Source organism: Amblyomma mixtum, chromosome 1 (genome assembly GCF_055824585.1).
Source record: "Amblyomma mixtum isolate Tamu chromosome 1, ASM5582458v1, whole genome shotgun sequence".
NCBI classification, from domain to species: domain Eukaryota; kingdom Metazoa; phylum Arthropoda; class Arachnida; order Ixodida; family Ixodidae; genus Amblyomma; species Amblyomma mixtum.
The window spans coordinates 256,452,919-256,479,301 of NC_143012.1; the positions used below are offsets into that span (position 1 = coordinate 256,452,919).

Below are 26,383 nucleotides of genomic sequence, written 5' to 3' on the forward strand. Positions count from 1 at the left end.
CGTGGTTGATATCGTGCTTCATTTGTTAGATATCTTTCAGTGATTGATTCTACTGCGTGTGCGTGATTACACGGATGTTACGGCGTGTTGGCTTACATAAAGGCGGGTTTGGCACGGAATACAATCCAGTTGCAAGTTGGCGCTGGCCTGTCGTGTTTGTCTCTCTTTTGTCCACGTTTTTTTGCGCCGTTTTCCTCCTGATTCTTAGTGTAAGAGCCTGAGGGGAAAGACGCTAACACATGACCATGTTGTTGCCCTTTTTGCGAGTGGAATACTAGGAGCGTTTTTATTGTTATGCAATGACAGTTCTTCAAATGTTGGACTTCTTTCATTGATCGGTGAAGATTCCTCCAATTTATTAACATTTATATGTTCCCTGTTTCTCATTTACATACCTTCGGCCCTGCCCAGTGCGCACTTTCCTGCGTCGGACCAGAATCATGTACTTCTCCACTTGCACAAGGCAGCAGGAAAGTGTCGTGGTGGACGCCGTGCAGCTCTGGCGCAAATCCGCTTTTACTTTTATTTCTTGCCGAAAGCAGTGGACGCTAGTCCTGTTCTAGACGGCTGCCTGCTTGCCTGTGCTGTACCGAGGCACCTACACCGAAAGGGCGGACTGGACCCGTCAAGGGACTAGCAGCGCATGTAGTAGGCGAGTAAGGCCCCGAAGCAGTCGCACCAGCTTAAACCCCAGAAGAGAAACATGCTGAAGGCGATGCGGAAATGAGAAAGGATGACTGCGAGGGAACTATCGTCACAGAGAAAAAAATAAACGAAGAGAGAGAGCCGACAGAACTGCGGCAATATTGTTGAAGCTGTCGGCAGCGAGACTGAGTGTCCCTTGAAGCTTGAAGATATGGGTACCGTACACAAGGCTCCAAACCGAAACAAGAAAAATATGTACTTGATGGTTCGGTTCTCGTCATGCGGGAAGAGATCGAAATTTCTTGCAAAGTCTTGGAAGGCTCGCCCCACAACGACACGCTTTAGATTTCTTGACATACGGGAACTGTCATTTATGTAAATGAACATCGGTCTCCCGAGAACAAGGGTCTTTTTTCGAAGGCATTTACACTTAAGAAGCAAACAAAGGTGGTCTTCCTGTGGAAGGAAAACGCGTTATCAAGGCCGTACTGAACAGTATGGTCTAAGTTCTGAAGCTGACTTGGGCATATTTTATGAATAGGCGTTCTAACCCCTTCTGACGTCACTGCATTAACCTCACTTCAGACATGCAATACTTATCACCTGAAGAAGCTTGTTGGGCTATATCTGAATCAAATGGTCACTCTGGCATCTGCAGAAAGGCGTGCTGCTTTCGGAACTAGTACGATCACATTATTGTTTTGCTGATGTTCGTTCGTCGCCAGTTTTCCAACGTCTCTTTTGGTGAAATTTTGATATATCATCATAATGAAATCTTGCATAATTTTATGGACTAGTCATAAAAATACGCTCACCATGTCGATGCTTCTTTTCTGATAATTATGTTTCAAACACACCGCCTACAAAAGGCGCCTCAATTTGTGTTTTACTGTACCTAAATGAGAATCACTCTGAATCTAACTTGACTGGTGATTCCAAAAAAAAAAAGTTATATGTGGCACTGTTGACCAGTCCCCTTCGCGTGATGCGTCTGGTTTCTCCTGGACTTTGAGCTGACCCTCAAACTGTCACGCAAAAATCTAATCCTACCTGCATCGACTAGGTGATCTGTTTTTATAACTATGACTATGCAAATTTTCTGAATATTCCTACGTGTTGTATCGAGCAGGACTTGCATTCAATGCGTGGCCACATGTTGTCTAATTTTGCTATCAGTCTCCAGGTTTGCGTAAGGAATGTAATGTCATGGCTCATTTTCCAGTATTTTTCTACACACGGTCATCTCTATGCAATAATTACAGGGTTGTTAACACATCGCTCTTCGCTATACCAAAATACGTTCAGGCTGTGTCTGACAGAGATTTTTCGTATATTTTAAGTCTTTCGAATGCTCAAGTTGTTCTGAATAAACTCACATCCCCAATCCAAACGGCTGTTAATAAATTCACATCGCTTCGATTTTTCAGTCGACGTTATAATACACCCCCCCTCCCCTCACCACGGCTCACTAACTCTCTAAATTGCAATCAATGCGCAAAAAAAAAAAGAAAATCTGTGCAAGAAAACCAAACGCCAGCCATTTAACTTGCTTTTCAAAGTACGGTACATTAGGCACTGAAGCATGCTAACATTCATCCTGAAGAAACTTAAGCAAGCCTATTACGAAAACAAGTTACCAAGCGATGCAAACTGCACTAAACGCAAATGGCAGCTCCTAAATGAATTTCTAAATATTGTCAAGTCAACGGGAGGTTGAAGACGCTCCTTCAAAGACGTTCTTATAACCGACACTCAGGACATAGCGAGCATATTTAGCATTATTTTCTGAACTCTTCTAATTACCTTCCTGCTTCCCCTGCCCATCTTTATTAGCACTGCATGTCCACAAAAAAACCGAGTCCGTAATTGCGCATTTAAATATTCACCATCTTGGCATAGATACCAATCACGGAAAACATATTAACGTCCTCCGCACATTACTAGCTCTTGCTCTCAGCCACATATGTAGTCTTGTTTTTAAATCTGGCATTTTTCTGCTGCACTTATATATAAGAGAATAACACCGGTTTTCAAAAATGGCGGCCGAATTTTCCTTAATAATTAAAAATCAATTGCTATTCTTCCTTCTTTTTCTGTTGAAGTCCTGAAAATTTTAATCGAATTTAGATTATCGAAGTGTATTGAAAGCTTTAACGCACTAACAGCTAGTAAGCACGGGTTTCGGCCTGGGCTATCTACAGATATTGCTACAGCTTGTCTCAATGATAAAATTATATTAACGGTATACAAGGGAATGCTCTCTGGAGCTTTATGTTCATCAATTTCAGTAAACCATTTGATTTAACTTAACATTAAATCTTGTCTCAAAAATCAGAATCATACTGTACCACCGGTCCTGCACCGGTGCTCCTAAAAGGCTTTCTTCATGACCGAGAGCAGATGGTTTCTATTGATAACCACACTTCTAAGATAGCAGTAATTTAAAAAGGCATTTCTCAAAGTTATATCCTGGTCCTTATTTAATTTCTGCTCTATAGTAACGACTTGCTGTCCTAACGCATTGCAGAAGCATATTATACGCCGATGGTAACACAATTGTGTAACCTCATCACGGCATTTTATTCGCTTATATCTAACCTAAAAGCCCAACTTATTTTTCTTCAGCATTAATGCCGCACTAATGATTTGGCTCTAAGTGTTACCAAACCTCGTTTACAGATTTCTTACTCCCCTAAAAAAAGCTGCCGGCCCCTCCACCTTTTTTCTTTAATTCCAGTCCCATCTTGTTTCTGGTTTCGCTCTTGTGTGTTGTCACTGACAGCGACGCTCTCCTAAAATTTCACCCTCCTGCTGCTGCAGCTTGCATGAAAAGTTAATTTGGGTTACGCGCACTAATTAAAGCTAGAAATTATCCATTTATAATTTTGCCCCTTAAATTCCATTGACGTTGTACCATGAATTCGTGCATAGCTTCTTAAACTATGGCATATCTCATCGTGGGAGAACCGCCGCAGCGCCTCAGTGGTTATGGCGCTCGGCTGTTGATCCGAAAGACGCGGGTTCGAACCCGGTCGCGGCGGTCGAATTTCGATGGAGGCGAAATTCTAGAGGCCCGGGTGCTATGCGATGTCAGTGCAAGTTAAAGAACCCCAGGTGGTCGAAATTTCCGGAGGGTATCACTACGGCGTCCCTCATAGCCTGGGTCACTTTGGGACGTTAAACCCCCATAAAGCAAACCAAACCATCTTACAATATTTACCTCTGCGCCATAATAAAACTTGTAAAGCAAGCTGTTCGTATCGTAACCTCTTCCCCTGTGCTGCCGCCTTCGCGCATTCTTTCCACTGAACTAAGCGTTCTACCCTCTACGTCATTTATTTTTATAATATTGGTATCCTGTTTTCAAGGTTCTTCATCGTCAATTCCTGCTGAGCATAATTCCTCCTGGCATGACGGCAAAGAGTAAAGTCAGACGTTTTGTACGAAGCAATAGCTTCTCACAAGAAAAAATGCAAACTACCGTAAACAATGCCTTCAATTTGCCACTATATCGCTTCGGAATTACTTAAATTCGGACCATGACTGGTCTCTTTTAGACATCAAGCAAACCAATGCCTTTTCTTTGCTTAAAAACCTGTTCAAGTTTTTCCTGCTTAATATATAGTCCTCAGTGCCTAATTAACTATTGTGTTATCTACCGTGGCATTCTACACTATACTATTATGTGTAGGTTGCTTATTTTCTTCTGTCCTGCATTTCACGTATTTCGACCTGTGTATTGCTTGCGGTATTTCACTCTACACTTGAATCATTCGTTTTATTTATTATCTTCTTATTGTTTTGTATTATATTCTGTACTGTTGTTGCTCTTTTCTCTGCAAATTGTTTAATCTTGTTAGTCTTTCTTCCCTGCATTGCCTCCACTGATTAGTTGCCTATCAGATATCGTTGATATTAGAATGAGAGGTCCCACCTGCTGTTTTGTACCATGGGACTTCTTCCTGCATGTCTTTTGTGTAATCTGTGCTTGTCGTAACTGTCAATACTTTCAACTTTAAACTTTCAACCCCGCACCACTCATTCTCGGTAACGTCAGACGTATCCCAAAAGCCTGTCGTTAATATCATCTCATTCCTGGCGCATATAGGATAACAATTCTTTCAAAGGAGCTGGTGGTGACACGAGTGTGAAGCATGCGTACCATCAGCGACGAATGAAACGTGAAGAAAACTGAGCTGCCAACACAAAAACACCAGCATATTAGCTCCTGCAGAGCAAATACAAGCGAGTGTGATAAACACTTCTGAAGAAGAGTCCTCGCGCTTTCGAAGTGAAGTTGCCCTCTGCTATAGTATTGAGCTCCCGCTGGTTGAGGGCTTCCGATTTTGCTGTTCGTGGCTGAATTGTCTTGTTCGCGTTTCATTTCTTGCTGATAGCACATGAGGCAGTGATCACCTGTCGTCGAGTGTGACGCTGGCGGACACTTAACGAAAATATATACAGTAGTACCCAATGCCATAGACCAGCACGCAAAATGCGAACGTCGTAGATTTCCGCCAGTTGCGTAACGATTGCTAGTAATTTTTTTTAATTGGGATTAAAGAGAATTTCTTCGGTACAGTATTGTCGCCGGTGGTGGCAATCAGAAAACATTCAAAACATGCTGAGTAGAAGCTAGTAAACAAAAATCTAATTGCTCACTTTTTACTATTAGAGTTAGCCTCCTCGCTTAATTAGATATTTGTAGCTGGCCCTTTGTAATATTCACGATAGGTTATCAAGGAAAACTTGTTACTGAACTAGTCAGTGCATTTTCTTCGGTAACAAGTTTTATTTTCTGATCCTTTTATTGAAGGACGCACGTAATATATAGGTACACCGTCACTCCACATATCAGCTGCAGCTTATGTCAAAAGGTTGCATAGGTTCATAAAAACGATGAAGAGTAATAGGTTTAACGCGAGGTGGGTTAAAAGTGGTAAGGACAACCGATGATTCATTAAAACAAAGGGAAAATGGAACGCGATGTAAACAGCTAAAGCAACATGACTGAATGGGATCTGAAGAGACGATAACAGGATTAAATTGCATTAAAAAGGTAAAAACTACAAAAAAAAAGCACATGGAACAAAATAAACTCTTCGGAAATGGCTTCGTGCGCTGAACACTTCGGAGCATCGCATAAAAAAACAAGTGTACGCATGTCCTGCCTTAACGGAAGCGTCTGCTTCCCACTTAGAAAGACAGCAGATTTTCAGCCTTCTCAGCATGTGAGCGCCGGTGGGAGCAACGCGCATATGGCTGACTATTCGCTAGTGACTCCGTGGGGATGAAAGCAATGTCAGCCTGCTCTGCGTGCGCTGAACGATGCGTTGTTTCCAACAATAATAATTAGTTAGTTATCAGGAAAGAATAGGCGCAGTAACTGTCTCACTCTCGGTGGACAGCCCCAACGCACCGTGAGGGAAGGGACGGTGGTGGTGGTGAAAACTTTTTAATAAACAACAGGGACGGAGGACCTAGTGCCAGAGGGAGGGGCGAAGGAGACGCCGCAGTGGAAGGCTCCAGATTAATCTCGACCACCTGGAGGTTCCTTAACGTGCACTGACATCGCACAGCAGACGGGCGTCTTGTGCCTGTCTCGGCCGCCCTTCGAGTCGATAGAGGGCGCTCGTGGCCGGGTAGACTGCGCCGCACACCCAATCGATTCGGCACAGAAGCCGGGCGCCCGCGTGGGCTTCGGCGGATCTGCCTCGGCCTCCGCCTCGAGACACGTGAGGAAGCGCAGCATGTGAGCGGCGGCCGGCGTGCGCATGTGGCGCTCCCGGGAGTATGTGCGGCTGGCTCCTGCTCGCCACGCTGGGTGAGTGGCGCTTCCTGGCTCCGCTTACTCGCGTGCACACCGCGAGCGACGGGTTCGAACCCCTGCTTCGCGCACACACGCAGTGCCCGCTCAGGCGCGCGCACTCTCCAATCGAACGCGTGCTGTCCGGTTGCCGCCCTCTTGAGGGGCTTCCGAGAGGAATTAGAGGATCACCGGTGTTTCGTGGGGCGAGCGTTAGCAACGCTTGGTTTCTCTTCGGTGCAAGAAATCGGCAATAAACGTCGCGTGCTGTTGTCATCGCGGGGTAGGTGTTGTGCAGAGCACTTCCGATGTACGAAGAAGTGAACAGTGTTGACAACGGCTGAGCCGGTTGAGGGAAACTATAGAATGGCACTACAAGACGGTCTACCGCGCATGAAGGCCTCTTTGAAACGCTACAGTTGGTGTCTTAAGCGAAGCAGCAGTTGCTGTTCGCGATCTCTCATAGGTTTCTGGTCCCGGCAAAAAGCAGCCGCTTGCGTCCTGTGGCCTTCACTAGAGCCATTGACGGTACTGTCTAGTCCTTCCAACGCTGCTCCGACCTGCAGGATCAAGTACATGTGAATAGAGACCTTACGTGCGCACAGAATACACGAATGTATTTTTGAACTGTTCGTGCGTGATGTGGGCGTGCGTTTGCCGTAAGTGGACACCTGATGCTCCTACCTGCCGGCCTGTCTCTGAGTGCCTTCAGCAGGTCGTTTCTCTACTTGAACCGAAAATGCAGCTGCACGTCAGTAAACAACTGTGGCGACGCTGAAGCAAGCGTGAGTGACAAAATGTGCAAAGCAAAAAGACATGCTTGCCAGATAGCCAACTTTGCCGCGAAGGGTTTACTTCTTCGTTTGCTGTGTGCTTCTCGTCTGCACGAAGAACATCACCGAGCACATTTAAGGTGTGAGGAGCCCATTAGGCGCAACACTGTATTTTCTAGCAAAAAAAAAAAAAAGCCTGCATGACTGCACATTGCGGACTAGCAGTGGCTCTGCAGTTTTCATAAGCCTCGAAGCAAGAACATGTGGACCCCCAAGTAAAATGTTACCGTCGTTTGGCTAAGCGAGGAAGTTGAGGCAGTAGGACGCGGTAGAACCGAGTGTACGTGTCTCATTACTGTGCTTTCCAAAGGTCCGCAGCTTTTTTTTATTGCCGTGTAGCATCTAAATTTCACGCTTTATTTGGCTGCAAGAGTTAAGGTAGGCGCACTCAAACGTCGCTGGAGTTCCTTTCTTGTTGTAAAGGTACCTTGTCATTTATGCTGCCTTTTTTGGTCGTTTCTTGAAGATATAAGTGAAGGACGTACCAACTAAACCGAAAAGGAATCTGTACATAGCAGCGCTGCATCCGTTGCCACCATCCAAGATATCAGGTTAAAATTCTCTAAAGCTGATGCCCCAACAGAGCTCACTGGCTTTGAACATATCTTCCCAACGGCTATCCTCAACTTAGGTGTCATGACGGTGTAATATGTATAAGAATTAACATATCATTAATTTGAGCGCATCGATTGTTGTGGTGCAGCAGCTGTCGGCAGAACAGTGTCGAGCATTCGATTGTCATCGGCAAGAAGTCCACAAATACACGCTTGTCAAACAGCGCAGAACTGCGACAGACCAGAGACGTAAGCACGCAACACAGTTGCTGACCTTCTACTGATCACATATTACAAGCTTGCTTGGTTAGCGCCGTAACCCTTGACATGTGCAAAGTTGTGCGGATACCTCTTTTCTGTGCGTACCCAACAATAAAAGACGAAACATTTTTGATTGGTGAGGAGTTAATGAGCGCAGTTTTGTCATAAATTGTAAGATTTTACAATAGCAATCAATATATCCGCAAATCTCCCGTCGGAAGCCTTGCATTTTTTACTATTAACGTTTTTGCTATGGTCGAAAGCGTTCCCCATTGATTTTCTGCGGCAGTCTTGACTGCTCGATGCGAGCGATGAAAACGCTATAAAATAAAGACTTCGCTACATATCGGAAGTATAGACGATTACCCTCAATTTTTTCCACCAGTATTTAAGCAGTTTTTCAGTTTTCAAAATTTTGGTCCAAGAATGCTGGACATGTTTTTGGACGTATTTCTGCTCAGCTTTCTGCGTAGATGGCACCGACTTCTGCAGCACATTACCTGCAGGCTGCGAAACGCTTGCGGACGCTAATAACTGCCTTCTTTTTCTCTCCCTTGGCCTGTTTATTTCCCTCTGTTCCATGGGGCATTTCTGGACCCCGTGCTTGCTTATAATGTTCAGTAGACATTTTACCCGCAATAAATCTTCAGTTGAGACTCACCACATCTATCGCGTCTTTCTTTCCCTATCCATCCGTTGTTCTGTGCTCTTTTGCAAAGAAGGTGTCATCTCTAATTAGAAGCCTAGATATCAACATCGCTCTTCCTCGAAGCTTAAGGTTGGCGCATGATAGCTTCAGATGCTTATGTACCATTAAACCCAACACAACAGAGCAAACTCTTCCTCGGAGCAGCTGACATGCGGGCCATTGTGCATAGCACGCTCGTGGTGCTCTATAGGAGTATATTAAATGCGGCGCATCGTTGAGAGGAGGAGGAGGAAGACGAAAAATTGCGAGGACAGTTTGGCAACTAAAGTGTTGAGAGGCGAAAGCCGAGGACACTATGCCGTGACGACTTCCGGTGGATGTGACGTCACACCATTCCCGTGGCTATATCGGTGCCCAAATTATACAGCTTTCGGGGATCTTAAATGTTAATTACGCTTAATTACACATTTTTTCATCTAATTTGACAAAAATCCGACGTTTTTTCGACCATTATGTGATAATTTTCACTATGCCGTGACGACTTCCGGTGGATGTGACGTCACACCATTCCCGTGGCTATATCGACGTCCGCGCTATTTCGACGCAATTTCGACATTTTTTCCTATAATTAATTAACTAATTAATCTGCAGTCATCAAACTTGGCTTCTAGGTACATTTTTTCCTCCTCTATCTGAAGCAACCATTGGTTTTCTTCTTTTTTAGTTCCCGAGTTAAACCCATGTGACACACTTTGTTAACGGACGACAGTGTGAGGCATTAAAGGCTCTCGCCTTAAAACTCTTATTTAACCAATGGCAGTTTGTCACTAACCCCTTCGGGTGGTGTCCTTAGTCCGGGATTTTCTTGTAAGCACGCATACTTAATCAGCCGTTGCATGCACCGATGGTGTGGCTGGGTGCGTTTTCTTCTGCGTCATGTTGGCGCTCTAATGCGATGCACGAGGTTTCTCTACCGAAAAATGCAGCAGAAAATTTTTTATCGTCACAACGCATTTTTTAAATATTTCTTAACATGAACTTGTAGTAACTACAGAAAGTTTTGCAGAAAGAGCTGAAGTTCTTGTCGCATTGCCCTGTTCGTCTTAGTGGCAGAATACAAAAAAGATACTACTGCACAACAGAAAAGCACTACAGTACTACAGAAAAGTATGTTGTTACGACAGGAGAGCAAAACATTTTGTCATATTTTGGGCATGATTCTCTCGTTCTTTTTTTTTTTCAGATGGATGATTTATGTATGAAGCCTTAAGGGCGCGATCATACGTTAAATAGGGATTGGGAAATCAGAAGCAAATATATACAAAGGGAAGCAAGAACCCAGGATGTAGAACGGAAAATGCACCGCAAGCATTATAGCAAGATGAAAAGGAAACGCATATAAGTTATGGCGAATAAAAATAATTTTTCAGGAAGTGTCAGATAGATACCTCAAAACATTTAAAATACAATGCGCAAAGAAAATAACTTTAAAAGTGCTGTACACAACATTTATTTTATAATTTATTGTTTGAACTCATAGTACGTTGGTTGCTAAAGTTATCAGCGCGAGTAATGCTTCTTACTCATTGCTTAGAAAATAGCGCAGGAATGTTCTTTGTCTCGTCCCTGCGCTGTTGCCTAACCATGCAAAAGAACCGACTAGCCCGCCAATACGCTCTTGTTACTGATGCCGGCAAGTTATTCCGGTCTTTGCTAGTTTGGAGAAAGGCGACATTGTTGCAATCCCGATTGAAAGTGGTTAGGTTAGTATCGGCCCGGCTGCTTTGCAAGTCAAATTTACTGGCTTTCTATTTTTTAACATGGTAGTACAATTTATGGAATAGTTGTAAAAGGAGGAGGTCTCAAGGTTTTGTAACCATAAGCATTGCCTGTGTTGATAAGTTAGAAAGGAAAGCAAGCCGTAAGACAGAAGGTACGAAAAAAATAATGTTTTAATTGTTAAAAACCATCTTTAACTTCCATAAAAAAATCTCTTAGTGTGTCATTTCTTTTATTTCTTGTTCTTGTTCCAAAAATAAAAAGGTTGAAAACTGCTAATTGAACCTTCATTTCATGGTACGTGTCCCAGGCACAAGAAGAGGCCAAATGTACAGTATTATTTGAATCCAGACACGTTAGATGCGGAAAGATGTCGGTATTTAGAACGCGAGTATGGACTCCAAAATAACAGTTCACACCTACGTTGAAATATTAGAGCCCTGGCAGAGACAAAAGGTTCATGGGGCAGAAGGTAAGGAAATATTTCGAAAATTGTGGAGCATATGACACGTGAAGCTTGTGCTTAAAGTTTGTGTAACGGTGCAAAGTGAATAGATGAACAACCACGGCCGCCACGCCGTTTCCGCGAGAAGTGGCGATGCTTCTGCTGCACGGATTATTTTCTAACAGGCTGCGTGGTCTCAGCCGTATCAGGGTTTTAACAATGACGACACGACACCTTGTTTTTCTAAGAACTGCGCCTCGCGCGCTGGAAGCAGCTTCGTATCGAGCGGGAAAGCATGCGCCATCATTTTTCTTTTTGATCTAGAGGGGGTACCCAAAAGAAACCGGACTAAATTTTTTGGTCAGCAAAGCTTCTGTGGTACCGCGTTTTGCCACTAGGAGCGCATAGAACGAACATTCCAGAGTCAGTAAGCCGAGTGCCGTCGCTGAAGGAGGTCAGACTAGTTTAGGCAGAGTTTTAGAGTGACGACTGTTTTGTGTGAATGTCGTTTTTGCAGTGGCTGATTTTCGTGAACAGCGAGCTCTGGCGAAATTCTGATTTTTGCTCGGAAAAAGTTGAATGAAAACTCTTGAAATATTAAGAAAGACGTACAAGGACGATGCTTTGGGACAACTCAAGTGTTCCTGAATCGAACCCTGAATCAAAGCAACAATCATGCCAATGGAAAACTTCAAAGTCACCTCGCCTCAAGAAAGCTTGTCAGGTGAAACCATACCTCAAAACAATGCTGATTTGTTTTTTCGACGTGAGAGGAGTCGTCCATTGAGAATTTGTTCCGCAGGGTCAGACAGTTAGCCAGGCTTTCTACTTGGATATTTCGAAAAGATTGGGCAAGAGTGTGCGGTGGAAGCGGCCAGATTTGTGGCGGTCGGGTGACTGGTTTTTCCATCATGGCAATGCCCCTGCTCACACAGCCCTATCTCTACGACAATATTGTACCAAAAATGGCATGACCCCTATTCCTCAACCCTCATACCCTCCCGACCTTGCCCCGTGCTACTTTCCTTGTTTCCTAGAATGAAAAAAATAGGTGAATGGAAAGCGTTTCCCTGGTGGTGCTGAGGTGAAGAAAAAAACGACGGAGGCACTGTCAAGCATCACAAAAGATGAATTTAAACAATGTTTTGAAAAATGGAATGAAAGATTCGACAAGCGTATCATTGCAAGTGGGGATTACTTTGAAGGAGTTTGAAGGTCCGTGCTTAAAATGTGAACAAATAACTTCAAACAAAAATAAGTCCGGTTTCTTTTGGGTACCCCCTCGTATTCGTGCATTTTTAAACAGCACGAGAGACTGGGTCTTCGTTCCTCGAATGCTTCATTAATTTTCAAAGCGAAGAGAAGGCTTCCTTACCGAGTTTTGCTGCTGCCAAGGCACTAAAAACAAAATCTCGTTTCGAACCAAATATTCCATCCTCTCACATACCGTATTCGTATTACTATCATGAACAAGTATGCATTGAAGGCGTTTGCTACTTTTCACATAGTTTGCATATCCAAAATAAGTTAAATCTGAAATTCTGATGGTTCGAGCGTAGCTTTAAAATGAAACACAGTGCTGGTAATATAAGGGTTAGCGGCCGTTTTTTTTTTTTTTTCAGCACAAATTAGTTCTCATGTCCAGCTGTTCAGCAACTACTCCACTCTACCCTCGGCTCGCGACGTGCCATGTATACCGCCGGAAAACGGATACTAAGTCTAGCTGCAGGGCGCAGATGGAAGAAAAATTGGCTTTGAGAAAAGGAAAGGTGCCGTAATACAGCTGTAAAAGCCCGCAAGTTAAGTTAGCTTACGGGAAGTGTCACTCGCCATAAGTGCACTCTGGCGAAGATAAACTACGCGCATGTCCACTGTCACTCGCTGAAGGTTGTACCCCAGTTGCAGAACGCTCAAGAAACGTACTTCGCTGGCCGAGTGTGTAGCCTCGGTAGCGACGACTACTTGAAAGGAACAAAATGTAATGTGTAATAAAGCTCTCAAGCTTATTTTACTTGCAACGCCATTTCTAAAAATAGGTTTCTTTGATAGCAAAAAAAGCGCTACACCATATCAAAAGAACGAGGTCAGAGGCAACTCCTCTGCACGCCGCCACCTCGCTTGTTGTCTAAATTCTGGATAGGCTAGAAACTCGTCTTGGCTGGTCTTGGATTTTCTTCTATTTCTTTTACGTTGAAAAGTTATTTAAGTTCGTTTTATTTGCGCTATACCGCGTCAAACAGTCAGTTTTCAGAAGTGTTTGCTTTTTCATCAGCTTCGAAAATTCCTCGCGTTCTCCAAATTTGCCATCCTTTGTTACTACGAATGTCACTGCTTCTCCATTTAGCACCACGTAGCCTAAAGTGTTACGCGAAGTTCCGGAGCGCACTCCCCGTAAGTGGACTTAACCTGCGCGCTTGACAGGGTGTTACTGTCTCACTTCTCGCCGGACACCTCTACCGCTCCGTGAAAGAAAGGATTAGGGAGAGATTGAAAGGCGGAAGAGAGAAATAGGCGCTGCAGTGGACGGCTCTGAACAAATTAAGCCGGTGGAGCGTCCTCCGCTTGTTGGGTTCAAGTTGCCGCCCCGGACAGGGGCGCAGGTGACATCCATGAACTACCGTAATAAAGAAAAGGCGGCCGTTCAAGTAAACAAAAGGACCGGGCGAAGAGCAACTTTGTGCGTCCTCTCTGAGCTGTGTGCTTCAGAGGACAACACGCCCTTGTTTTGAGCTGAAGCGAGCGCTGTCGCATGCTAGCCTTCCTGCGCTACATAAGTGAGGAGCGGCGCGACTAATTCCCATTTCGTCAGTTCCACGAAGTGGCATTAGGCCGCGAGCGACTCGGCGTAATCAAATCTTTATTTTCCTTTTCCTTTATGCGAGTGATGGAAACGCTACAAAAGGAAGGTTATGCGACATATCGGAAGAATGTATTATTAACTTTAATATTTCTATATAGGTACTTTACAATTTTCTAATAATCAAAATTTTTGTCTAAGAATGTTAGACACGATGCCACGACGGTTCCTATTCATAAGTAGGACTTACTTTATTTTTAGGATTGCAACGCTGCCCCTAGTACTGCAGCAACCACCTCAGTGCGCGTACATTCCACATGCACTCCGTCCGGTGTTAACCGCGACTGCAGTGTGTTGCCACTCAATACATAAAATAAAGCGAGGATGTTAACGTTTGCAAGCGGACCGTGCAGCCGGGGATTCAGAGGCCAGTGGCTGAAACTGCATGCAGTGAGAGTTAGAATGCGAAAACACTCCAAATAGTCAGTCGTGAGTTACCCCTTTTGTTTTTGCTTCCTTTATTCAGGCAGGCCCACTGCATGACCGTGGCCTATGTCGTGCTTGTGTTTGCATGCTTCTCGTTCAGCTGATGCGACTCGCGCGACGCACTACTGGCCGGGTGAGCTTTAAAGCCATGAGCTTTTCAGTGTAACTAAAAAAGACGAGAGCTGGGGCAGGAGGAGTGATGGGAAAAGACAACCAAGGCCTCGGCCGTGATCCCGTCATCGGTCGCCTGCAGTGCCAGCTCTGAGCCAATTATGCCGTCCCAAAAGGTTCGCGTGCGTGCCTGGACGCGCGCCCGCCTCAGCTCAGCGCTGTCTTTCCGCAGCACTCTGTCTACATAGCCTCGGAGAACGGCCGGCAACGCTACCGGAGTCGCTGGGCTCCCGCGTGGGAACGAACTCAAAAAGATACTCAAAATGCACGAGAGAGAACACGGAGGTCTTATGGGATGTTAAGCAGCGCTGCAACAGTGGAAGCGCCTGACAACACCGCGGTGGCTCGCCGGAGGTTCTCCTGCGGAACGAGAATGCTCATGGGTTCGATTCCCGGCGGCAGCGCTTCTGTGAAAAAGACTACACTTTCTTGTTTGAGAAGCCTTAATTTGATCTGTAACTATGCCGTTGTCACTATCTCTTTGTCATTCTGTTGGCACCTTTTACAGGTGTGAAAACGAAGTGGGAGGGAAGTGTTTACAGAATTCTTGTTGAGCGCGTCTGTTCCGCATGTAGTAGCGATATACCGAAGCACATGGCACCCACAGTTGTCGGGGAGGGTTTTCAAGCAGGCACAGCCAAGCAAACTTAGTACATGTTGTAGATAAGTTTACCTTACACGCCTTAGTTTGAAGGCTTCACTCTGCTCGTGACGGAACTCGAAAGTCGAGTAGACATTAAGAGGGGGGGGGGGGGGGGGGGGGGGGCGGCTGCACCAGCGGCGGTCACCCACCGTGTTTTAGTATGTCTGCCCGATAGTTGGGGACTTTTCGCTTGAGCTAAAAAAGCAATGTTAACTTAGCTATTGCAATGAAAGATTTATTTACTTTTCAGCGATATAAGATGTTCATACCAATTTTGGTTCGTACATACGAAGTGAGCAAAATGCAAAGGGACCAAAAAGGCATTTCTGTTGGACTTGCATGATCGCGTCAAGTTTCTGAAAAAAAAAACTGCTAAGCAATAAAACGCTGTTCCTGCAGTGGTTACCTGAAACGTTTATCTCTGTAATTTCCGAGCGCTTTTTGGCTCTATAGAGAGTCATTTAGAATCGCCGCTCTAAAAAGAAACGAAATCAACAAAAATGATACATTTAGAGGCTGAATAGCTTCCTATATAACTGACAAAATGCAAGCATGTTCAGCACATTTGTGGGTGGTGCATATTTTGTTATGTGGGCAAAATTTCTTTCAGCGTCACTGAGTAGTTCATTTGATTTCTTTGTTCAAAGTTAACCGTCACTACGAAAGCGCGACCCACGGAGGCCTAGTTATACACTGCCTAAACAAGGAAAGTATAGAAAGACCAATTTCCCTGCTTTCTGGCAGCTATGGATCTCAGCGACGATCAGGGCATCGTGGCATTCGGTAAAAGTTAAAAGCCTTAGAGACTTGAAACAACAAACCGCACAAGACAGCACAAAAAATTACCGGGAACACTTGAAAAATTTACTTGAGAGTGAAGCGAAAGCATTGCAATTATATTTCAATTTCATTCTAATTCTATTCCAGCTATATTCCGATTCTATCCCTTTGTGGTGCAGTTGTAAGTACAAGTACTGACTATTACTTGTTAACGTTTCATATTTTCACGCTTTTGATGACGTTACACCATTCCAACCATCGCGAGTTTTGTAATGCTGCCACTTTTTGTGCGACACCGCGTTTTCGTGTCGATGGCTTAATGCTTTCACATTAATAAATCAAACAGCTTCTCCGCCAGTTCAAACACGTGCTGGCCAGAATGGTTTCCGTCATCAATGTTGTACTCGTGCCTTATTTCCTATGGCAAAAAGTTTCGGAAATACTTGCTAAAAACAAAGTAGTGAACGATCGGTAGTCTGGATACACTTGAAAAAAAAAAAATCGAACAGAGCGCACATGCGAGATTTTGCGGTCTAGATCACCATGGTAACGAGCACGATTTCTCATCAACACGAACAGTCAGGCTGCAATACCTCGAGACCCTTCTGATCCCGGATTGTAGGCCTTCGCACATACCGCGTTCAATTCCCGGTTAGCTGCCACACTATGTTCCGCAGACGCAAAGAAAACGCGTTGGCTTCGGGCGACGCAAAACTTTCATTGGACTGCGATAAGGGCCGAGGGACATCAATTTTCGACTCGGATTTAGATACCATCTTTCACCTCCATGTCCTAGGACACCCGTCTAATTAAAAACATTGCGATCTTTCGAGCGCGATAATTTGTAGGCTGCGCCATCGCAGCTTCGCGTGCGTGTCGCGGCCGCGGAACTTTTCCGCCGCACTGGCCCCCGACAACACGTTGACGTCGGTCGCATTAAACGCCGCGCCCGGCCGGGCGAACAGCAGCCGCTGAACGCCGTTGATAAGCGTCGACCAGGGCACCTCCGGCGTTCGCCTGCAGCCGAGCCGTGAAATGAATGCGCACCGGCATGCAGTGCCGGCGGCGACCCCTTCAGGCGAACGCTCGCTTGCGGCTCCCGACATGCAACACCAAAGTGTTGTGCGCGGCACGCCCCACGTGACGGAAAGCTGCAGAAACCCGGGCAAGCTTTTGAAATGTTGGTGACTCCAGGCTGCGGTCTGCCTCTCCTCGCGGGTTTACGCTGGATAACTAACACTGACTGCAAGTCGCTTAGTTTTGAAGCCCAAAGATTGTGCCCGACGCTAAACACAGAGGGAGTGTACATAGAAGCAACAACACTAGCGCTTGAGTGCAGTCAGCAGATGAGGAAAGAACGCATCCAAGAAGAGAAAATAACTCATTTTGGGCGCGGCTTCGATGGAGGTGGAACGCAAGGCAGCCGTGTACTGTGCAATGGCAGTGCACGTTAAAGAAGCACTGGTGGTCGAAATAAACACATAACCGTCCACTTTCATAGACCGTGTCGTTTCGGGACGTTAAACCCCGTCTACCATACCATACCATACCATACCATACCATACCATACCATACCATACCATACCATACCATACCATACCATACCATACCATGCCATGCCATACCATACCATACCATACCCTACCACACCATAGCATGCCATACCATACCATACCATACCATACCATACCATACCATACCATACCATACCATACACTCTTAGAAAAAAAAGGTAGTGAAAACGTAGTAACGGCTGCTGTTAGAAGCTTTTTTTAACCCTTACTACCTATGTACTATGTTCCTACGACCCTGTTACTACCCCGAAAGAAAATTAAGTAGTAACAAGGTTGTGACTTCTGCTGTTACTACGTTTTTTGGCAGTTACTACACTTGTACTACCTCATTATAACCCTGGTAGTATCCATTATTACCTTGATTTGGAAATGGATGATCGGAATATGCACATATATGTATACTAACATTCCTGGTGACATTGCTACTCAATGCCCTATGTTTTCATATGACGAAAAGGGTTTCCTAAATGGCAACAAATCTAATCGAATTGCCAGTGCTGTTTTTTTTGTTTTCAGTACAATATATACGCGGCACCTATGTGTTCCATTCTTTAGTTTGATTTCTTAATTGCACTTTTCCACCAACCTCAAGCTACTCTGTCTGACTTGTGCTCATTTTTCCTTCTGGTTTTACTGCTAAGATGCATCCATGTTCAATGTTTTCTCTTTTGGAGTGTTTTTTCGGGACATACGTTCTAATTTTTTCTTAATAAGTAAAGAGAGCGGTTATTGTCAGCGACATGTGTGTCGTGTTCCAGCCTTCACCACAGCCTCTCAATAGGCTAGACCAGTTTGCCTAAATAAAATAAATAAATGTTAATAAAATGCAACATGCAAACAAAATTACTCTTTATTCCAGGGGCTCAAAGGAATGAAAGACTAGACATTTTCAACTAAACAACAGGTAGTAAATGTTACTACCTTGCAGTTACTACTTACGGTCACTACCTAGGTAGTCATTATGTGACGGTTGTTGCTACCCCAAAATGTAGTAACCTCGACTATCTTTTTTTAAGAGTGTACCATACCATACCATACCATACCATACCATACCATACCATACCATACCATACCATACCATACCATACCATACCATACCATACCATACCATACCATACCATACCATACCATACCATACCATACCATACAGTTTAGTCACTGAAACTGCTAATTCCGCTGAAGTGCTTATGTTGCTTCTCTGTCCGCACCCTTCGTGTTTAGTGCATAGTGCGCACGATATTTATAAGGTACAAGTCTCGGGCCAGGTCGCTTGCATCTCGCTGTATTAGCGCCATGCACGGATTCTTCCAAGCGTAGCGAAAATGCACCCCCTTCCTGAGCTAAGCAGATGCTGCCGAAACACTTCTTGAGCGGTAGAAGCCCAATTACGCATCGGCTGGGCCCGCGCTCCGAATTACACGCTAGGCGATGGCCCGCCCGGGCGGTGCTCACGGCGCATCCATAGATGCGCCGTGCACCCCCCCCTCCCCCCTACCTTCTCGAAACCCGTCGCACTTTGCCGCAGCCCGTTTAACATTCACTCGAGCAGGCCTAGCTAGCTTGAAAGTTCAAGAACTGAATAGCAGCATAGTCAAAAAGCAGTGCTCGCAAATTTAATTGAGGATAAAGACATTAAAAGATGATGCTTCCACTCGAGTGACAGCGTGACGCAGATCAAGGCGCGAAGGAGAAACCTCTAAATAAAAAGACGAGGCCCGAACGCACAAACCGGAACAGCAAAACGAGCTGCTCGTAGCCTAGAGGGCGCTTGCAGTAATCCCGCACAATCTCGCTACGCTGTTGTGGCCGCGCGGCAGTGCGCGCAGCCGTGGCAGAACGATGGTGAGCCTCTGTGCATAAATCGACCAGGCAGGCTTGACGTCCGGCTTGCTCATCGCCAGGTAGTGCCGCGCAGTGACATGAACTCTCCGCGTGTGTTACTTCAGACAGTGTGAGGCCGGGCACCCGACTCTAGCCGCTTGTGCTGCGTACCGCGTGCGCGATAAATAAGCAACAGGACGCTACGTGCGCGCGGCTTTGTATATACAAATGCTTTTTTTATGTTTCGTAAATATGGCGAGGGGTAGCTCGCGCGCAGTAACTTCGGACAGTGCCTGACAATCACACACGAGCGGCGCAAACTTGCTTACTTTTTTGTTTTTTGTAGACTATTGTACTTAGCTCGCTCTTCTCCTTTATATCTATCGCTCCTCTCTCTACACCCGTATGCAGAAGTGGAGAGACCGCGCGAATGACAGTGGCTGCGATTTTTCTGTGTAAGAAGGCGTGCCTGGGAGAAGTATGTGGGCAGACAGGCTAACGTATTCGAACAGGCACCTTACACTCTGAACACGAATGGGGTAGCGTGGGGGTAAAGAGGAAGTAAGCTGTCTTCTAGCGCACCCACTTTTATTCATGGGTATGCGCTAGAGGTCGCATTACTCCCTTTTTATTCCTTTATGTTTACAGTGCGTATGTATCTCTTGAAAACAGGCGCTGCACCGTGAGAAAACGCGGGCGCGCAGTTGTGTCAGTTCGCGTGGTCTCTCCACTTTTCCGCAGGGGTGTACAGAGGACAAAACACATATCTAGAACGGCCAAACTGTATGTTCCACAGCTCCCAAAGCCACTGCGAATAGGAAGGCAAATAATTACAATGAAATACTATGAGTTTAACTGCACATGCTTAGATCCAGACAATTTTTAACTAAATGTTATCTTTTGGTATTGCGTGCTCAGCCCGAAACAAGCCGAGAACGTGTTCTACGCAAGCGTTTTGCCCTCTGTACAATCTGCCGGCAATCTTCTCCCTGTCGCTTTCATTTCCGCTGGCCGCAGCTTGGTTGCTTAAGTTAATAGATAGAAATTTCAGTAGCCTGCAGCATCTTCTCTTTCCTCTTTGTATTGTTTTAATAAACCACTATTTCTACATGTCCAGCTTTCCTGGACGTTAGAGTCCTGGGACCATACTGAAGAAGTTTTTGACATTGCACACTGACGCCATCTGTCGGCTGCCACCAGCGAGCATCGCCTAACTGACTGGGGGTATGATCACTTATAAGTGGATGAAAACTGAATTCTCCCATGAAATGGTGCGCGATGATTGATACTGGTTACTTACTATTCCTACGCGCTGCAGAATCTGACATATCATTCCTGCGCTCGCACTGAATGGTTTGGAGGGTGTACCAAACATTTATCCCCGCCGTAAGTTTTAACGCTCAGCGTCATCCAGCACGCGGGGTGGCAGCCGCACAAACTAGAAGCACTTGCCCAGGTTTCCTAGGCTTGTGACTCGAAAGGATGAACTGGAGCAAAGCCAAACGTCAAATAACCCGGAGACCAGCAGCCACCGAACAGATGGGATGTGAAGGAAACTAGTGCAAATCTAGACGAACTAATAGATGACAGTGACTTCGGCATGTGCCAGAAACACCAATGGTGTTGGCAGGGGTGAGGGTGGTCGCATGGTGATCTCAAGGTCGCGGAATCGATTCCCGGCCACGGCGGATGCATTTCGACAGAGAAGAAACGCAGAAACGGGTACTTAACGGTAGCCTTCTTTTAGCTCTCCTCCCTTTTTGAAGCTAATCACGGGCGGTGTGCTGCTACAACTCGAGGACGCAGGTTCGACCCAGGTCAGACCTCCAGGCCTGACCTTCTAGTCTTTCGCAGAAAACTCAATAAGCTGTGGGTGGAGTATAAAAAAAGAACCTCGCTGTGCACCTAAAGGACAAAAGACAGTCCAAAAATATCCCCCCCCCCCCCCAAAAAAAAAAAAAGAAAAAACCCGCGCGCTGTATACCGCGCCACGGCGTCGCTGCCTCGGTCGCAGGATCAATCGCGCGCGCTATCTTCTCGCGCTCCCTTTGTGCTGCTCGCAAAGAGGCAAACGCTGTGCCGACCGAGCGCAGCTTGATTGAAAACCCGTGCTCCCGTCGTTCCCTACGCCGCCGAGGGAGATGGGGAGGAGCCAGTCTCGCTCCCGTGCTCGCTGGATGGAAAATCGCGCAACCCCTTTCCCCCCGCTTTGCACGCTCCCGCGATGCGTGGGTTTGCTTGGGCAGCCAAATGGCGCGAGCATGTCGGCATGCTAATGAGCTGCAAACAAAGGGCGCTCGACCGGAGAGAAAAGGGGCGGTCAGGGGGCCCCGCACTCTTCTCCGCCGGAGCGGCAGGAATGTCCGGTGAATAGGCCCCAGCGAAAGAGAAGCCGCGGTGAAAAAAAAGAAAAAAAAAAGACGTCGCAGTTGAAGCTCGCGAAGAAAAACTTGGGAATCGTCATTTGGGAAGCGAAAGCGACGACTCTCGCACACCGCTTCGGCGGCCCATTTATGCTCGGGCAATTTTGCCTGCTATTTTTTTGGTGTTTCTTTGTTCTCTTTTAAACTGCCTCAGATGCCCTGACGTTTACTGAAAAATGGCCTTAATTACGGGGCCACACTTTTGGACTGCTGCAGTGCAGACCCGGTTACAGGGCCGGATTTATGAGCAGCCTCTAGCGAACTTATTTTTCTTCTCAACTGTAGCTCTCCGCTTTTTCGAGTGTTTTGAGCTTTCTTTGGGGCTTCACCGAATGCGCCCTGTCTTGCAGGGGGCAAAGGGAGACTTCTGATTGCATTCTAATTCTGTGTCCATGGCCTTTCACTCCTCACTTTAGTGTAAATAGGATTATTGTCCAATTCCAACTACGCAATCACGGAAAATGCGTCCCATTGTTAGATCGCCGAGAATCCTCATACCACTACCGGTAAAGTGGCACTGCGGTTGAGCGATCACTGCCAGGTGGCTGTTTCAAACACAGACGCCGGTGGGGCTTGTAAGACCCAGGTTGCTCTTCCCGAGTAATGAGGAGAACGAGTAGCTCCCCTTCGGTCCTCGTTTTTGCACAGGGAACTAATCGGGACGCTGTGTACCTTGCATATAAGCCTCTTGTTGTCTAAGTAATTTTCTTATTCATATTCGTGTCTGCTGAATCATTCTGCGTCCGGCGTTTTCCTCCTCTCCCGTACAAGTTGAGAGAGAGTGGGGGATGGCTAACAGCTGGCAGGTGGAGAGAGGCATTAAACACCACCTTGGAGGGGGAGGCTTCACACAGACGCCGTCGCCGCCTGACAGTTTTCGCCTTCATGACCCTCCTAATGCAGTCGCATTAATATATATATATATATATATATATATATATATATATATATATATATATATATATATATATATATATATATATATATATATATATATATATATATATATATATATATATAACACCCCAGCGCCGCAAGCGGCATTTGATCCAACGGTGGCTGAAAGAAAGTTAGTTTGCTTCCCGACGCCTCCGACGTCTCGCATTGTGTGCTTTAACTGGAACACGGAACTTGCTCGACAAGTCGTTGTCGTCTTCGTCATCGTTGCGTTCGTTCTGTGCATCTGAATCCTGCCATAAAGAACTCAGGGCTATTGAATACAGATAATCCGACGACTGTGCGATGAGGGGCAGATGCCGTCCAGCCAGGGCCTTCAGGTGCAGATGATGCTCACCGACAGGGCCAAGGCTGCAGCTCAATCCAATGGGGGCTCATGATGTAAGGAGCCCCCCCTCCCCCCATTATTACTTTTGACCTCAATAAAGTATTTGCACCATAATCATCGTGGTCGTGCAGTGGAGCCGGAAGGAGGAATAAAGACTCGCCTGTGCCGCCGACCGCTGATTTATGTCGCCGCCCTGCACGCGACAATGAGAATGCGGATGAAGGCGGCCGAGACCGCCGAACGCGTCGCTTTAGCCTTAGAAGAACAGGCGAATACCATGGCGAGTCAAGCAATGAACGCAGATTAATGCGCACAACACGATAAAGAGAGTCGGCTGAACGCGGCTACACTTCAAGCTCTTAAAACGGCGAGGGACGCCATGCTCCCTATCACCCTGGAGGATGGGCTGCTGATGGTGATCACTCATCAAGTCGCGAGAGCAGGCAGGGTGACCAAGCGCACCGTCCAGTTCGTAGAACTGAAGCGCACGAAGTCGTCAGGGTAGTAGCAAAAGGATTGAGCCTTTCTATACCACCACCTATGAGCCTCACAGACAGGGCTACGCTTTTACTGCCATTAATGTGATATTTACGCCTGCTTCCGACTATGGGATAGGCTTGAAATATTTTATTAAGAACTTTCAGTAGTGTAAGGCCAACTGTGCAACTTTGGCAAAAAATAATAAAAATTTAACGTCACCTGCGACTCTACACGCACTTTTTACACATAATCACAAGCAATTTTTTAAACATAATCTTCTTTCGCAATGTCAAGAGCCTTGTATCCACTTCAAAGAGCGTCTAAACCGTCTACCGAAGCTGCCTCCCGAAAAGAAAACTTTCTTTCGCGTCTTCTGTAGCACTGGTTACAACGTAAGTAGACACTCCTTCCATCCTCTCCATCCGTCATGCGACACATTCTTACTCTTCGGCGCAAAATATAAAATAAAAATAAATAAAGGAACTGACTTCCTCGTGGTTTAGTTTCGTGCTGGCTTTTGATTCTTGCGGAAAGGGCACGATTGTCCAGCCGTATAGCGCATCCAGTCGAGGCAAGGCCGGGGGCTCAGTCAAGGTCGCGAGGACCCCTTTGTGTTCGCGGGCACCGGAGCGGAAGTTCCCCCCTCCCCCCGCCAGCGGCTTTGTGCAAGCCGCGCTATCTCGGGGCGGCCGCCCGAAGCTCCCGAAGCGAAAAAAGTGGGTTCGCCCGACCATTGTGAGCGCAAATCACTCGCGCAGAGGGAAAGTGTACGGGCCGAAAGGGACGCGTCGGTCAACAACAACGCAGCCACAGCGATGGCGGGAACAATGGAGGCCCGCAAGACGCGCCGCCACCCCCGCTTCGCTCTGTCTTCCCAATGCATTTTCGGTGGCCACGACGCAGGAGGCCGGAAGACAAACAGTCGCGCGTTTTCAGCGCGAGTTTCTCCACTTTCTCGGGGGGCGCGATTAGAACGCGCAACTTCCCCCGCGAATCGTTAAATCAATAGACCGAACGGTGGACCCGAAGCGGGGGCGGTCACGGACGCAAGTAAAAGTTTCAAAACTTCACAGTCGGAACGAATCAATGGCACTATTTCTGCCGGCGCACAATGGAACGGGGTGGCGAGGAAAGCGCTGCGACAACTTTATGAGCTTGCGAAACGGCGCACGGAAAAGTCGTTAGCCTCGCCTATCGATGCGCGCGGGACGGGTTTTATTAAACTCGCCCGGTTCTGCCAGCCAGCGTTCGGTTCCATTTTTCTTTGAGAGCGGGTGATGAGCAGACGGTACTGAAATGCAGACTGAATTTACAACCGGGAGCCACGTCTGAGATCACGCACGTAAATTCGAATGAGAGAGCAATGCCACCATCTAAGCTTACTATATCGTTTCTCCTTTATCTTCTTTAATATTTATTTTGCCGGCACACAAGCAGGAGCAGGTCAGAAGTTTTATTTTAAGCATAGGATTAGAATGAAGCAGGTCACAAACTTTTGTCTAGGATCCTATTGGAGGCTACATCGACCTCGGTCCTTGCAGTCAGGTACCGCTGCGTCTCAAGGAGAAAGCTGACCAGCACCTTCCCCCATTGCTCCTTAGTGGGTTGGTTAATTCAAAGAATTGCGTCAGTTCGTGGGCATTCCCATACCATATGGTTGTTTGCGTTGGAGATTTCATCTGAGATGTGCACTTATTGCTGCTTAGCACAAGGTGGTCATTACTGAGGAGAATTAGTTTGAGGAGAAGCCAATGTGAAGTCTCTAAAGGATACTTCCTTCTTTTCTGGTTAGGAGCTTATTCGGCTTAGAGCATATTTCTCTATTATTTCCATAATAGGCGGTATTTTTAATGAATGCGTGTGGGTAGTGACTGAACTGTATCTCAGTCCATTGCGGTTCTCGGTCAACTAAGCCTCGAGAAAAGCTATGCGCAAAGCTGTCAACGGGTAGAGATGAATGGCCGCCTGACAAATTAATTTTTTTCTCTTATCCGATTATTTCTCGCGAATAGGATCTTAAGAGCTATATTCGAAATACTTCCCTCGGTGAAGTTTCTATACGCACTTTCAGAATCAGAGATGAAGTCTAAGTTATTCGCTTCGTCTGCGTGACCATTCTCCAGACCTAATATAATGGCAGATTTTTCTGCAATTTCGGAATGCATTTTTCGTACGGACACACAGACTATAGCTGGCTCCCTGCGTGATTAGTAGTGACTGCAGTCATGGCACTGGTATTAGCGTTATCCGCCGCGTCTGTACACAGCACTGCTGAATCCTCTCTAAACATCGATGAGTGCCTAGGCCCTCGCCCTGACTCTATTCGCTTTAAAATCCGGATGTATTTTTTTTTAGCAGTGCTGCTTGAAATATCAACCTTTTTCGGCAGAGCGCACGTCTCTTGGGTGTAACCTAGCCTTATAACTCGTTTTTCTTTCTGCTCATTTAATTATGAAACCGTTCCCACACCCAAACCGTGAACTCTGATTGGCCTTACTTTCCTTAATAAATTCGCTTCGCCACTGTTGATTACAGGTATTATGCACGAGGTACGTCTCTCGGCAGACACCAGAGAGCATCGTCAGGAAACCGCCGTGCTCCTAACGCCCTACATCAGGCCGAACTTGACGCGAAACATTTCCGAAAATTTTCATCCCGGTGGTATCCAGCAAAAATTAAAAAAAAAAAAACTTGGCCTTACCGTAGCCCCGAGAAGCAATGAAACCAAAGGCATGGCGAAAAGACCAGCTTCTGTGTTTACACTTAAACAGAACACGCAGTGTATATATAGCGCAGCGTCGGGATTTTTGTGCTGTAACTGTTGTACAGCTTTTGCTCACAAATAAACCGTCGTCTTCCGCATATTTCATCCCCTTGCGATTTCAAATATAGGGGGCAGTTTACCCTTACAAAAAAATTTTTAGACAGACAGACTGTGCATAGACTTCTGC

At 46.1% G+C, this 26,383-nt stretch overlaps 1 protein-coding gene across 2 annotated transcripts in view; it reads left to right on the forward strand.

The window, feature by feature from the left end:
• Positions 1–6,330: 6,330 nt before the first annotated feature.
• Positions 6,331–26,383, forward strand: part of LOC149371536 (uncharacterized) — a 140,752-nt gene continuing 120,699 nt past the window's right edge. For both annotated transcript variants that reach the window (XM_089565797.1, XM_089565798.1), the window contains exon 1: positions 6,331–6,469. In XM_089565797.1, coding sequence (XP_089421923.1) covers positions 6,439–6,469 — 31 coding nt within the window. In that variant the 5' untranslated portion in view covers positions 6,331–6,438. The remainder of the gene's footprint in view (positions 6,470–26,383) is intronic.